At 40.7% G+C, this 14,912-nt stretch overlaps 1 protein-coding gene across 2 annotated transcripts in view; it reads left to right on the plus strand.

The window, feature by feature from the left end:
* Positions 1–11,494, plus strand: part of lrrc3b (leucine rich repeat containing 3B) — a 33,077-nt gene extending 21,583 nt beyond the window's left edge. For both annotated transcript variants that reach the window (XM_050035364.1, XM_050035363.1), the window contains exon 2: positions 2,301–11,494. In XM_050035364.1, coding sequence (XP_049891321.1) covers positions 2,447–3,229 — 783 coding nt within the window. In that variant the 5' untranslated portion in view covers positions 2,301–2,446 and the 3' untranslated portion in view covers positions 3,230–11,494. The remainder of the gene's footprint in view (positions 1–2,300) is intronic.
* Positions 11,495–14,912: the final 3,418 nt, after the last annotated feature.

Raw genomic sequence — 14,912 nt, forward strand, 5'->3', positions numbered from 1 at the left:
CTGTGAACCCGATATTTCAGGAACACCTTATGGTAATTTCCTCAACTTTGGCACAAACGTCCAAGAACTCAAGGATGAACTGATTAGATTTTGGTGGTCGGAGGTCAAGGTACTGCCTCTAGCAACGGTTGTCGATGGCATAGAGGCATAAAAATGCACTACTGTTTCTGTTTTGCTTCCTGTTTTTCTCGTGCATTAAGGGATTACAACTGCATTTTATTATGCAACCCTGTGTTTTCGAAATAACAATAAATAAACCTTAAAGGAGACCAAACTTATAAGGATTCATCGTATGGAAATTATGAATTTGCACCAGATTTAATAGCAATCCAAAGTGGTGGACCACCCAACACTGCCAACCCTAGAGCCACACCACTAACAGCTGGGTGTGAGATCATATATGGCTATGTTGGGTTTTTTTAGAATGAAAGTCAAGGGATCACCAAAGGTACTACAATTCATTCTGCTGGGAACATGAATGCGTCTGTAGTACAGCAATCCATCCCAATGAATGTCAACCTGCTGGTGGTGCTACCAGGGCTGTTTCAAGACACTCTGGGGGCCCCAGGCAAGAGGCACCTTGGAGGCCCCACCCCCGCCCCCAGGGTGACCAGGTCACAGTAAACCAAATGTTGGACAAGGAGTAGGTTTGTGAGGGACAATGTGGGACACCCGCCCCAGCGCGAAGTTTAGTCATCAGACACTTGTCACGGTACCAAAATTGGGACCCACGGTACGATACCAGTGAAAGTATCATGGTTCTGAGTAGTATCACGATACCACAGCAAAAATGAGGCAGATGTGCCTTTTGTCATTTATAAAAAGATAAATCACTTTTCTATAATACATCAATGATATTTCAATGGAATAAATTACTTATTGACTTATTCATACTTCAAAAACAGCATCAATAAGTGATTAACAAAGGGGGCGTTACCTGCCACAAAGAGAGAAATGTGAACAGCTCGTATCTCCTCTGACACGTCTCATACCTGTGTGCCGCCACAGCTCGGCTGTTCAGGTACTTCTGGGCAGTCATGAAAGCAGCATATTGAGTGCCAGATGGCCAGCGCGCGCCGTTATTGGACGGCGCATGGACACTCATCCTCTTGCGATTGGACTTTGAACTTATCCCACAGTAGTGGTACCGTGAGGTACCGTAGTACTACAGTTCTCCAACAATGCTAGCGCGGGTGGCAACCAATCATGCGGGACATGGTCTCAATTTGCGTGACGCGTGAAAAGAGACAGAAATGCTCGGGGCGTCGGTGGCTTAGTGGTAGAGCAGGCGCCCCATATACAAGGCTGTTGCCGCAGCGGCCCGGGTTCGACTCCAGCCTGTGGCCCTTTGCTGCATGTCACTCCCTCTCTCTCTCTCTCCCCCTTTCACGCTTGTCCGTCCTATCGATTAAAGGCTTAAAAATGCCTCAAAAAAAATCTTTGAAAAAAAATAAAAAAGACACAGAAATGCTGTGCAGTCCTGCACAATGCGGGACGTCTGGTCACCCTACTTAACCACTCGCAAGCAGTAGCTAGTAGGGGGCCCCATTAGGGGGGATTCCAACGTGTTGTCATTGTTGCAGTGTCTGTATAATAGGGGTTCCATCATATTGTCATGGACCAATGTCAGCCGTCTCTGGGGGCCTCCTTCCAGCTCGGGGCCCTAGGCAATTGCCTAGTTTGCCTGTTGAGAACTAATAGGATCACAAAAGAATTCATCATCCGGGAACCATGAATGGCTTTAAAAAAAAAAAATGCCAGTCTTGTAGATGTTCAGATAGATGTCCATTGGATTTTTTTCCCCCTGCTTTCTGAGTCATCATCATCATCATCCTCTGGGCAGCATGAATGTCATTTATGGTGTCTTGCAGCTGGCTAAAAATTTAAATCGCCATTTAACAATGAATTCGTCCCACAGTGTGGCAAAATAATTGTGAAAATAAGTGCGGAGCCCATAATCGTAAAAGTCATACAGTTACACGTCTATATCGCATACGCAGAAGGATCTTGGTGAATAGAGAATATAATGTACATATTATACCTTGCAAAGAAGCTACTCATCTTTTGGATTGGACTTGGTATCAGCAGATACTTGGTTCAGGATCGGGGGCAAAAAACTTACATGCTTACTTCAAAATATGGGCCCCTGTCACATTGTCAACAATCACATTCAAATTTGAAGGGCCCGTGATGGTGATACTGACAAACATAAGTAATAAAATACTACACAAGATGAAATGGTGAAGGGTGTCACTTAACCATATTTATTGACCCTGTCTTTCTGTTTGATCTCCTTTCAGGCCTCATCGCAGCATGGTAACATCTGTTCACACTCCAGTATCTTCAGTGGGCAGACAGTGAGGACCAGTCGCCACAATGCGATGTGTGTAAGGGACCAGTGGCAGAGTAGTGGCCCCAGGCGGGATGCTGCTGACAGCCGGTCAGTATGACTTTGCTGGACTTGTGGCTGTCGCGCTCCATCCCCATGTGCCTGCTCCTTCAGAGCCTTGTCCTCATGGCCCTGTGCTTCCCCTCGGCCAGCATGTGTCCAAAGGGCTGTATCTGCCACCGCGACCCTCACCTCCACGGTCTCAACGTTACATGCAGTCAGTCCCGCCTCAAAGAGATCCCCCCCAGCCTCCCGGTCGACACTGTCCTGCTGAGGCTAGACCACAACCAGATTGGCGCTGTGCCCGATCAAGCCTTCCACGGACTCAGACTTCTGAGGGAGCTCAACCTTTCATACAACGCGGTGGAAACTTTAGGGGAAGGTGCGTTCAGTGGCATAGAGGCGACATTACAGGTGCTGGACCTCTCCCACAACCGCATCACTAGCGTACACAAGGATGCCTTTGCTCGGCTCAAGGCCCGCGTCATTGTGGACGATAACCCCTGGCATTGTGACTGCGCCCTCCAGCAGGCCATCGGTGGAATGGCCCACAACCACGAGGCCGCCGCCCGGGTCCTCTGCAGGAGCTCGGAGCTTCGTGATCAGGAGGGCCGACCTTTCTTGGCGGTGGACACTGACCTCTGTAACCTGGCCAAAAGGACCACAGACTACGCTATGCTGGTGACCATGTTCGGTTGGTTCGCCATGGTCATTTCATATGTGGTGTATTATGTCCGTCAGAACCAGGAGGACGCCCGACGCCACCTGGAGTATCTCAAGTCTCTCCCCAGTAAGCCCAAGAAACCTGACGAGGCTGATGACATCAGCACTGTTGTCTGACAGCAGTGTCAAAGCGACTGTGTCCCACACAAATCTAATGAACACCAAAATGTTTATTGTAACAGGACCCCCATTTATAGTGTTTACTATTTGAAACTTTTAGGTGATGTGAGCATCAGATCTGCTGAGAAATCTTTGTATTTTGGAAATTCTGTTGTATGTCCGTACCAGGGTTTGTTCATGACTGATCCGAGATGAGATGACACGTGAAGGGAGGCCACAGAGTCTAATAGTCTAACACCAACATTATCTTTTCTACAAAAACAAAAAAAAATGCATACGGAGCTTTGAAAATTTGAAACTCAGGTTAAAATATTGATATGATAATGGCTTTTTGTAGATGAAATTTGGAATATCTGATAAAAAGAAATATATTTGTAAGACCTGACACCCTAAACTTCATTTGCCAGAGCCTTCATTTTGGTATCTAAAAGCCCACCATAAAATACTCATTGAGTTTTGCAAACACCTGCTAAACCAACTGCATCTTTTATACCCCTTAAAATTAAATACAAATTAAAATATTTATATTGACAGTTCTGCACAGAAATGTTAGCATTTCTGAAGCCAAGGCCGGCTCATTGAAATTATTTGATCTGCATGTTGTGTAATATTTTAGACCATTAAAACCTTGGACATGGGGTATTCAGATGTGAGGTAGTCTCATTTCCCTGATTGCCTTGAGCTGTGGTAGCCTGTTTTGTATAGACAAATCAAAATGAAGGCAAATATAATAGAGGTAGTAGGCAGTCACTGAAACACTGAGTGAACCATGTCGCAGCTACAGAGAATACTGGATTGTATGGAAGCCCATTTCTACCAAGAAAAGACATGAATGAAAGGTCTGGAATGATTAACATTAAAAATACTCACTCAAAATTATGAAATATGAACTTAAAATTTGGACTTGGGTGAAAATGTTGAGTTACTAAATCAGAAGAGTTATAAGATCATAACTCAGAAGTATCATCTATTAAATCATTTTGAAAACTTTACTTTTGAAGTCAAAATTAAGAGAAAGTAGATTAAAGTTTGACCGAGCTTTTTAGCTTTTCCTGCTACGTCACTATTATAAGTCAAGTTAAAAGTTTAGAAGCAGGGTTCTGATTTGTCTTGTTACTGAGGCAGATATTGAGGTAGAAACAACACATTATGTGCTCAACTATCAACAAAATGGCCAGGCGCTGGTTTCAGTTAAGTTAAGATTTTCCTTAAAGTCTGAGTTAAGGTTAATTTAAGCTAAAATCAGTTGCACAAAACACCCTGAAGTCTTAAAGATTTCCTTAAAATGTTCACTGAAGTATTAAAGGTTTTCTCCTTATCTCCAATCTGATGCTCTTCACTAAAATGAGAGCGCTGTTGTTCGAGGAAACAGAGCGTCCTATTTCTACGTGAATTAACGAACAGTTAAGTTAATCACACGGTCACTCTGCTTGGCGCTCTGCTGCTCTGTCTCCCCGGTCAATGTGCCCAGAGTGCGCAAGAGTGCAGTGCTCTGGATAACCAAACGCTAACTTCAACAGTGCTCCAAATTTATGAAAGGTCCAGTTCGTGCCAGAGTGCACTCCAGCGTTTTCCGAATGCACCCTTAGTTAAACCACTGTGTTAAAGACCTTAGGTATCACAAGCATGAATGCAAGCAAACAAAGAAGTTTATGTTGTAATGCAGCAAATGTAAAGTTAATGTTTTTCCTTAAATAAGGAAATCTTTTAAGGGATTCTGTGCAGCATATTTAGGTAAGTCCCTAAGCTAAGCTAAGCTAAGGAGAAATTAAGCCTGTCATACTTAAGGAGAAATCTTAAGGTGTTTTGTGCAACCGGTCCCTGTATTTTTTATTTTCATTTTTTTAACTGTAGATGTTCCTTTGTATTTTTCAGGGTGTAGTTGATCCTACTAAATAGCCCATATGACTTAGTATCTTAGAATAATGACTTTACCTTGTATTTTTGTCATTCCTTACATTTCAGGCAGGTATGGGCATCCATTCATCCCTGATTGGTCAGAGGGTGTGAATTGATTTCAGATAGCCACACCTCCTTGATGCAATATTCTCACTGGCATTGTGAATTAATTCTTACAGTTGGAGCGCTGCTGATTTGAGTTCTTACAAGTCTACAGCTTCTGCTTGTTGGAGTATGAATGTTCATTACAAAGAAAGTGCCAATACAAAGTTTCCATTTAAAGAACTTACTGTCCCAAAATTTCAAGAAACAATACTTATCTTTCAGTTGTAGCAAGTTTCCATAAACAGGATAATGTAAAATAGGGTGCAAATAGTTCATGCAATTATTTTTCAATAACAACATTGTGGATTATGTTTCTGAATACAGAAGTTTGTTAATCATAATGCTAATCCCAATTATGGTTTGTGTTTAGGCTTGAGAATAAGAGTTTTAAACTGAAATGGCATGGCATTAGCAGAGGGTTTGTGAGGAGAACTTACTGATGGTGAGGTTTTGTTCCAAAATTATATCAGCCTATTGCTGCCATCATCACAAAGAAATCTGCACTCATTATACTGACAAAATGGCTTAGTTTCTTGTTATTACTACTTACCAAATTATTCAGTTTTAACAAAAACATTTGTCACTTTATCTTGACATATCAATGAACTGTTATCTGTACATGATTTCAGTATTTAATTGAAACGAGAGAGCTTTTTTGTGATAACAGAATACAGACTTCACTCATTAAAACAATGTCTATATTATGTTATGAGAAATGACACAATCGGATCCTTAAAAAGAAGACACTAGCCTACACCAGTTCATTACCACATATTAAAATAGCGTACAGCTACATGACAAACCATGACATCCTGGTCATAAGGTTAAAAAACAGTAATACCAAACCACATTGTTTCTGCCCAACCAAAACCCAGATGGAGCTCTGAGTTGATCAGAATGTTAATATGCTCATCTGAGTCACCTCCAGTTATTACTATGCACTCACAGCAAATAAGCTTTACAAGCAATAGTGAGTGAATTACAGACTTTTTTACACCACTTTTTGCCCCTCAGGCAACATGCAAGCTGTTCTGCTTTCTTGGTGGAGGTTGTTAGGGCTGTGTGCAGATTCAGGGTTGATGAAAGCCACCGCCAGCTCCTTTTGCATTTTTTGGGTAAATCATAAAATGCATCCGGTTTTATTTAAAGACAATTCTCATTTAAGGATGCTAGAACTGATCGCAAATCAAAGATAATGCAGTAGAAGACAAAGCTTTTTGTAGTAAAGACAAATAAAATTGAGTTTAAATGGTCATTGCTGATACTATGATAACGATAATATGAAACCGTATCTACACTCTTATGTGTAATAACAACCTGGTGTCATTTCGAAGTCATTCAAATCTGATGCTTGGGCAGTGACTTCAGGCATCAGACACCGCCGAAAAAGCCTTCCTTAAACGGCGACATGATTTGTGGTTGGTCGCCGGTATAGTTAAATGGTGGCAGGGGGAGATACGCAGCGGGGCAAGCAGGGCGAGGAAACACCGACTTTCACCAGGGAGAGCGGTGTTTGTGTTCTGTAAGATTCTAAGGCCAAAACCTGTTGTTTTTTTCCAAAACCCACCCACATCCGTTAGTTGTTAAAGGAAAAAACAAACAAAAAAAACATCAATTCGTGAAGTCATACTGTGCTTTTATTTTGAAACAGACTATGTAAATGGTTAATTTCCTGTGCAAACAGAAGTGTATTTTGAGGGCCTCACTCCGAAGTCATCCAAATGCGGCACTTGGGCAGTGACATGCAGTGATAGAAACCAACGAAAAAAGGCGTCCTTTAACATCGGCATGATACGCTGCCAGTTGCTGTTATAGTTTAATGGCGCCCGGCTGCGTCAGTGGGAAACGCGGCGGGACAGGGATAAAAGTTAAGGCAGCAAAAGCCCGACTAGGGCAGGTGGAGGGGTGGTGACCGACTTTCACCCGAGAGAGTGGTGTTTGTGTCCCGTAAGATTCTAAAACCAAATCCTGTTCTTTTTCGTAAACCTAACCACGCGTGGTTGTTGTTGAAAGAAAAAAGAAAAAGTCAATTCGGGGTGTTGTACCGTGCATTTATTTTGAAAGAGACTGTATGTAAAGTTTAAATTTACTGTGAAAATGTAAGTTTATTTTGAAAGTCACAGCGTCCCAGAACGTCAACAACCAACGCACCCAGGGTACCTTGCACGTACTTTCTAGACGTGGAAGTCCATGACCAAACATCGATATGTGATGAAGTCAGAGTGAGAATGTGTTGGTAATAACCAGAAAGCTTCTTGAAAAAGTGATATATTGTCATAACAAACAAGATTCCTGTTGAAATTTAATCATTTGGTATGTAGTATAAACAAGAATAACATGTCATCGTAAGATAATAATACACTATTATAACTAGGTTTCTTATTGGTGTATTAAGGAAACTGAGCAATGGTGACAACAACAACCTGCCAGACAGAGTCATCACTTTTAACAACTCTGTCACTATTGTTACGTTCCCTGATCAGGCTCAGAGGATGAGGGAAGTAACAATAACACTGAAAAAGGCAAGCGGAGATGGGTGTTTAAACAAAAGTTATGGATTCCACACATTCATTGAAGCCATTATCATTATCAGTTCAATAACAATTAACCCTTAAACTTTTTGAAGGTTGTCCTGGCATGCAAAACATCAATTAACAATCAAGTAAAATTGGACATTTGCAAGCCAGAAATGTTTCAGTGGTTATATGTAAAAATCAGTTTTGCAGCATATCAAGATAAATGTTTATTTGTACTAGATTCATTTATCTGCCTTGCAATGACATACTTTTTTACTAATCTCTTAAATGTTATCAAAATTAACGCTACATTTATAAAGTGAAGAATATGTGATTATTTAAGATATAGACCTAAAACAGACCTAATCTTACAAAAAGAGTTGGTACAGGGTTGCATGTTTTAAATCTATGCCTGTGTTGAATCTTATTTTGAAGTACTTAAATTCCACAAAATACGCTCAGACAATGCAGAAATCTTGAATTTGAAAATGTGTCCTTGTGTTGGAACCAGAACGGTACATGTCATATGACTGCAGTTTATGGTGCTATGTGTAGCAATTAATCAGTTTACTGTCGGTACAGCGTTTTAGATTCCCCCTTCTCCCTTCTCCCTTCCTGCTCCATGAAAGACATGACAAAAAAATAGGGGACAACAGCGATGTCCCAGTTCAGCATAGGTCTCCTCTTGAGTCTGCAGTTTGAGTCCAGATGTGTTGTAGCGGGCCAACAAGGCATGCCCCATTCCAGAGGTTCTTCCAGACTGAGCCTTCTTGGCCATTGCAGCTTTGTTTTTTTGAGATGTTGGAAAACAGTGTATCCTTTGCTCTCTACAGAAACCCGTCCATCACATACAAGCTATTCAACATAAATGTGCCATTCTGCTTGTATGGGCATGTGCATTTAAATTTTATTTCTAGTATATTTATGCCTTAAAACATTGACAAACTTGGTACAGTTAGTTGAAAGAAAATGGTTTCCAATATATCCATTGGTTTTGACAACTATGGTAAGAACTACAGTGCTTCGTAAAGACTGTCACTGATAAGGACCCTGAATGTTAAGTGATGTGAAACAATAGGTATTCAACAACATTTTATAAATTGGTCCCAAAATTGAATTTACAATGAGGGAGACAGTTTCATTCTTGACCTTGGGAGTGATGGTTTCCATAAAATAATCTTAACTCACGGTCCAATTACTAGCTTTTTCCGAGGATTTTGATCTCTAGTCGTCATCTGCAGATGAATGGTGCTCAGTTGACATGGAGTTGGCTTAGCTGTCATCATGGGACCTAACTTGAAGCAGAACATCGATCAGCAGATGGTGATACTTCATGGATTGTAAGAATCCAAACATAATACCAGGATGGACATTGCTAAATCAATGGGGACCACTTCATATTCACATCCAACACCAGAAACCTTGCAGTGTCAGACAAATGGCTGTTTGCTACAATGGGGCATTTTTCAACCTATTGAGGCTTTGGAATTATGAGCCGTCCCAACAATGGCATGGCACCTTATAGACAAGTTTTAAAAAGACTTACATCAACGAAATCACTGAGTGTTACTAAGTATGTCCAAGAAAGCAAAGGAGAAGGGAACCTTACTACCCACTCTGAATGAGGCTCTAATTTATCATATTCTCAAAAAGGATAAACTGGCTTCTGACTGTAAAAGTCATAGACCCATATCCCATCTCGGATAAGACCTAAAGATCTTTTCAAAGGTCTTGGCTAATCAATTTCAATTTTATTTATAAAGCCCAATATCACAAATCACAATTAGCCTCAGAGGGCTTTACAGCATACGACATCTCTTTGTCCTTGGACCCTCACAGCGGATAAGGAAAAACTCCCCCAGAAAAACTTTAATGGGGAAAAACTGTAGAAACCTCAGGAAGAGCAACTGAGGAGGGATCCCTCTTCTAGAAAGGCCAGACGTGCAGTAGATAGCATGTGTAGACTGATCGAACTGATGAAATTATAACAAGTATAATCTTGATAAAGTGGGTTATATTAATTCGAGAAGCTTTGCAGACAATGTCAGACGCCTTCTCAATATTACATTGTTCTCTCTGAGCAAGAACTGTCCTATGGCAGCAATCTCATTGGATGCAGAGAAGGCGTTCAATAGAGTCCAGTAACGGTATCTGTTCCTCACTCTTGAACATATGGATTTAGCCCAAAATGCATGACCTGGATTGTAAGTCTCTGTTTCTACAATGGCCCATTGTTTGAGATTGTTTGGAGGAATTGCCCCCACGTATCCTTCCTAATTATCAGGTAGCTGAAGTTTCTGAAAATCCTAACTCTCTCTGTGACAACTGAGCAAACTCTGCAGATGAAGACCAAGAAATGTGTCCAAACACCCTTGAAAAAGCTCATAAACTGAGAGTGTCTTATTTGATGTTTTGGAATCCAAGGTATTTGGGAATGGTTTAACATCTGTGGACAGACTGTTGCTGTGTTGTACTGTACATTTCTTCCTTCAGTTTGTGAAGTCTATGTTTGTTCCTGTTGTCTTTAGTCAGCTGTTGTCCGTCAGAGTCGGTCTTTGTGTATCTGTTCTGATCAGAAGTAAGCACAAAACTAAATGTCAGTTTCGGTGAACTTCTTCTCGTTGGTGTTGTGTGGTTACTCCAGTCCTTCAGAATTAATGCAGTTTACCGTTTACTGTAACCATTTGCCTTCACTTGATTTCACTTTCAAGGACAGATTTCTTTAAGTCAGAGACTGCAGACTATACGATCATCTCAGTCATGACAAATCAACACAAACATCCCTATTCAATCCAAGCTGCCAGTGCATGCATCATTCCCCTTTAATAACACTGTGTACACTAATGTTCCCGGCAGCGGGTGAAGAGAAAATTGACGCTGTCATTTTCTCAAATGGCCTGCCTTCCATCACAGCAGCTGGAACATACGACCAGAGAAATCCAATGAAAGCCACTTGAAAGACAAGATTGATATGTGAAGGTACAGGAAATTAGATTTTCACTGAAAAAAAAAGCTCATTTCATACATACTGACTACTTTAAATAATGACCTAAAGAACTCCTGCACAATGAAATGTTGGATACTGGGTGTTGCTGATATATTGTGAAATTTCCTCTCAGTTCATGTTTCAATTGTTTGTCATAGAATTTGTACAATTATGGTTGTTAAAATGACGTCTTAGGGGATATGCAACGAGAATACGTAGGTACACTAGATCACATGTAAATAGGAACGTTGATGTTGTGTGAAAATACTTGAAATCCCTTTAATTAGTTGTTCTTGAATGTGCTGAATCCCTTAGCCTTGTCTTGTAGAGGCGACCTCATACTCCTCATGACAGCATCAGGATAGACTATAAAGTGCATGTACAATGTAATGAAGCACAGTGTAGCCAAGGACCTGAGAGTATTTCTAAGTGCCTGAATACTTCTCTCACCATTTTATTTTTTTATTTACATCTTCTGTCTCCACCTCTGGTCTTTGTTCTAAACGCATAAGCCTCTCTTAGTTTAGGATACTCACTATTTAGTGGATTTGCCGATTTAGGTTTATTTTGCAACTTAGAAAAACACTGAATCAACCATGCTGATGTAAAGAGCTGTTCAACTAAATTATACTGTACCATATCACAGTTTTCCGTGCACGACAGGGTGTGATAGACTAACACAGTGGAGGATAAAAATGTTAGCTCTGACTATCATGGTTGTGTTGTAATGGCATGACATACAGAAAATGAAATAAAGGAGGTATGCATTGGCTCATGGTATATTTTCTTTCTTTCTGCTGATTGAAAAATACTCAGCTTCAGACAGTAAATGAGTAAAGCATTAAGGTGATGTGATAGCTTTTCCCCCAGGGATGGGTAGTGAAACAAAAAAAACCTACCTTACACCCAGCACAGCGGGTACCCACGTTGTGTAAGTACCCTTGTGTCCATATGTGCACCCGTAGGTGTGTAGGTCTTTAAATGAGTTGTGGTCAGGCACATTGGTGTTTTAAGGAAGCGGAAAGTGAATGTGCTACTGACCAACAAAACCTGGTCTAAGGTCAACGGCACAGTATTGTCATGCTATTTGAAGGGCACATTATTCAGAAAGGCGTACACTCTGCCAAACACACAGGAACCCACAGATGGATTGCAGGAGGGTGAAAGGAAAATATTAAATACATTCTCAAAAACTTGAACATAGCAGAGAGCAGAGAAGAGCTGCAGAGCTGCTGTACGATTCCCCAGCTTTAAAAAGCTAATAGTTAAGTTCTGTTTCCTTTGTCAGGTTTTTAACTATAGTTTTTAGTTTTCTGCTTAAATGTCCAATGGCATTTGCTGTAGTGGCATTGCTGCTCTTACTGCATTAGGGTATGGTCACACAAGAGCAAAACTAACATCGGCCAATATTCGCCTCCCCTTCACTTCTATTCAATGTGAGCAAAGGGGCAAATAAAACATTCGTTTTCAGTGGCAAAGCAAATTCACAGCCTCAACCAACAGCAAAGGAGTATGTGTGTATGTGATATTAATTATTGCTGTTTCCAACCAGTCAACATTATATGATACTGCCTATAAAAAAATTAACTACCATAAGAGATGCTGCCTGGCTGGCAGTGAGTTAGAAGACGGGCATGAAATGTAGGAAAGTATTGACAGTCTGTGATCAGATACTCTGAAGTTAACCTGCTCCGGGGCAGGTTAGCTGTTCAGCATAAGCACAAGGCAAAAAGAGAACCAGCTTCGTAGTACTGAAAGCCCAGAATTAACCCTGAAGTTACCTTGCTAACTCCAAATTCTACTTCATAGTCCAGGCCTCAGGTTTGGTCTTTAAAAAGTTTTGGTGGCACTATTCTGGAAATTTAATTAGAATTTAATTTAGAAATATTGATATGATACCTATGAAATGTACAAATGTAACGTACCTGTTGTTTACAGAAACTTACAATGCCAACATTTTCTTCTGTGGACTAGGCTGAATAGTTTTGTCTCTCGCTCTGGGTCATAAAGGTGTTTTTGCCATATGATGAGGACAACAATTCTGTTTGTTTTCTTCACCACAATCAGTAAGCAATACTTCAGTTTTGAAAAACAGAACAGATGCACATCTTTATAGTAGTTAGCATTGTTTTTCAACCCATGGCAACATCATAGCAGAAAGCAGAGCTGGTGGAGTAAAATGTGTCATTAAAAAGCTTGTTATATAATTCAAATTCAGCATCTCATGTCACACACATCTGCTAATGAGTGAATTTAAATGAAACTGACCTTGGATATTTATAGTTTGCAGCGTTAATATAGATCAGTTAATTAATACAGCACATGTTCCTCAGTCTATGGGCATATTAATTAGTACTGCTAGGCAGAATCTGTTACCTTTGTCACAAAGATAACAAAGCCAAGGTAACAGTCTCCTGGCTGTAGCTCCATAATAACAGACATGACCGATGTGAGAGAGGTATATCGATCTTCTCATCTCACTCAGAACAGTGTGTTAACACAGGAAAATTGTTATGTAAGGAAATAGTTTGAGAGAAATATTTGAGCCCCTGCATGCAGTTTATATAACAGCCTGCCTCTCAATTGAAATGTCCATCAAGATGGACAAAACAGAGCATATTTACAAAGCGTGTTTGTGTCCTTAACCTGGTATTGAATTCAAAACAATGTTTTCCTGTAGGCTGTCACAAACACACTGATTCAGAATGAATGGAATGAGAATGAATGTGCTCTAAAAGTCACTCTGTCATTAGTCTCTATATACAGACTCTACATTCAGTGAATGTAGAGTCTGTAGGCAAACCCTGGAGATCTTGCCTCCGGAAGAAGAGCAGAAAAGCCCTGGTTTCCGGTTGTAGGCTGTTTGTAGTCTGCGTGATATTGACCAATCACGTTTGAGCCGGCTGCAGTTGTTGCCAGGTTAAACGGTCCGTGCGGTGAACTAACGAGGCAGAACATAATTGGTGTCACTGCAAACTCTGAATCCATCGCAATGGTTCAGCATATTTACTTATATATATGAATGGAAGTCAGAAACGGAAATTCGCCTCCTCCGCCCAAATCAAACCGGAATGCCAAGAAGTCAGACGCCGAATACAGCCGATGGGTTTCGAGAATGCTCTGTCATGGAATTGTGTTCAATGTCATTTGAAAAAATATTCAGTCTGCAGGTGTTGGAAAAGGTGACCTTCACAGACGTGATGCTCTCATGTTTAGCAGTGCCTCTTCCTCATTCCTGGGCTGCGTTTCCTCAACATGCCCTTGTTGACTGGAATCCCCGCTGCCGTCTTAAAAGTCGTTCCATTTGTCTGAAAAACTGAAGTGAACTTGGTGAAATCAACCCTCAGAGTGTTGAGGGAGCAGGTCAACAAGTGTATTTCAGCCGCAGTGCATTGCAGTTATATATTTGCTGCAAGCAATGCATCCATGGTTAGGTGGCAGAAATGTACATAAAGCTCGGGTTGCTTACCACTGAAGAAGAAGAAGATGAATACAATGAAATATAAATAAAATAATAAATTAAAAAGTAAATATTTTCACTATCTGACATGTTTTTCAGTTTTAGTTTTTCTCATCTGAGAGTCTATTTGTGCCTGACTGAAAATAGTCGCACTGCAGCTATTTTGCAATTTCACCCATGACTTCGTCACGTTGATGTGTCGAGTTTGGAGTTCAGAGATAGTTAGGGTTACGGCAAAGAGGTCATGGTCAAGGCTAGTACTACGAAATTTCGGATATTCTCTGAGATTAAACTGGTAGGTTTAGTACCAGAAAATAAGGTACCATGGTATAAAGAACAACACAGTTCATGGGGTCAAATGTGGTGGATGATTGGGTCAAACACAGGACTTTCACAAAGGAGACTGGGGTTTGAGTCCTGTGTGAGTCGATGTTGGCTTATTATTTTCAGAGTTCTTAATATTAAGTAATAGTTAAGATAATCATGATACAGATCACAAACAGAAATTTCTAAATCAGACACTGATGAAGCTGATTACCAAGTGCCTGCTGATGCATTGCAGTTATCCTCAGAAGACGCTTTTGCCTCATTAAAATGAGTATGATTATAAGCCTATGCATATAATTACATCTAAAACACCACACAACTCAGAAAAACCTTTAATACTGACATAACCGTGCTTTGAAGTTCTTATGGTTGATACAGGCTGTGGAT

The sequence above is a fragment of the Epinephelus moara genome, chromosome 22 (genome assembly GCF_006386435.1).
Source record: "Epinephelus moara isolate mb chromosome 22, YSFRI_EMoa_1.0, whole genome shotgun sequence".
Taxonomy (NCBI): Eukaryota; Metazoa; Chordata; class Actinopteri; order Perciformes; family Serranidae; genus Epinephelus; species Epinephelus moara.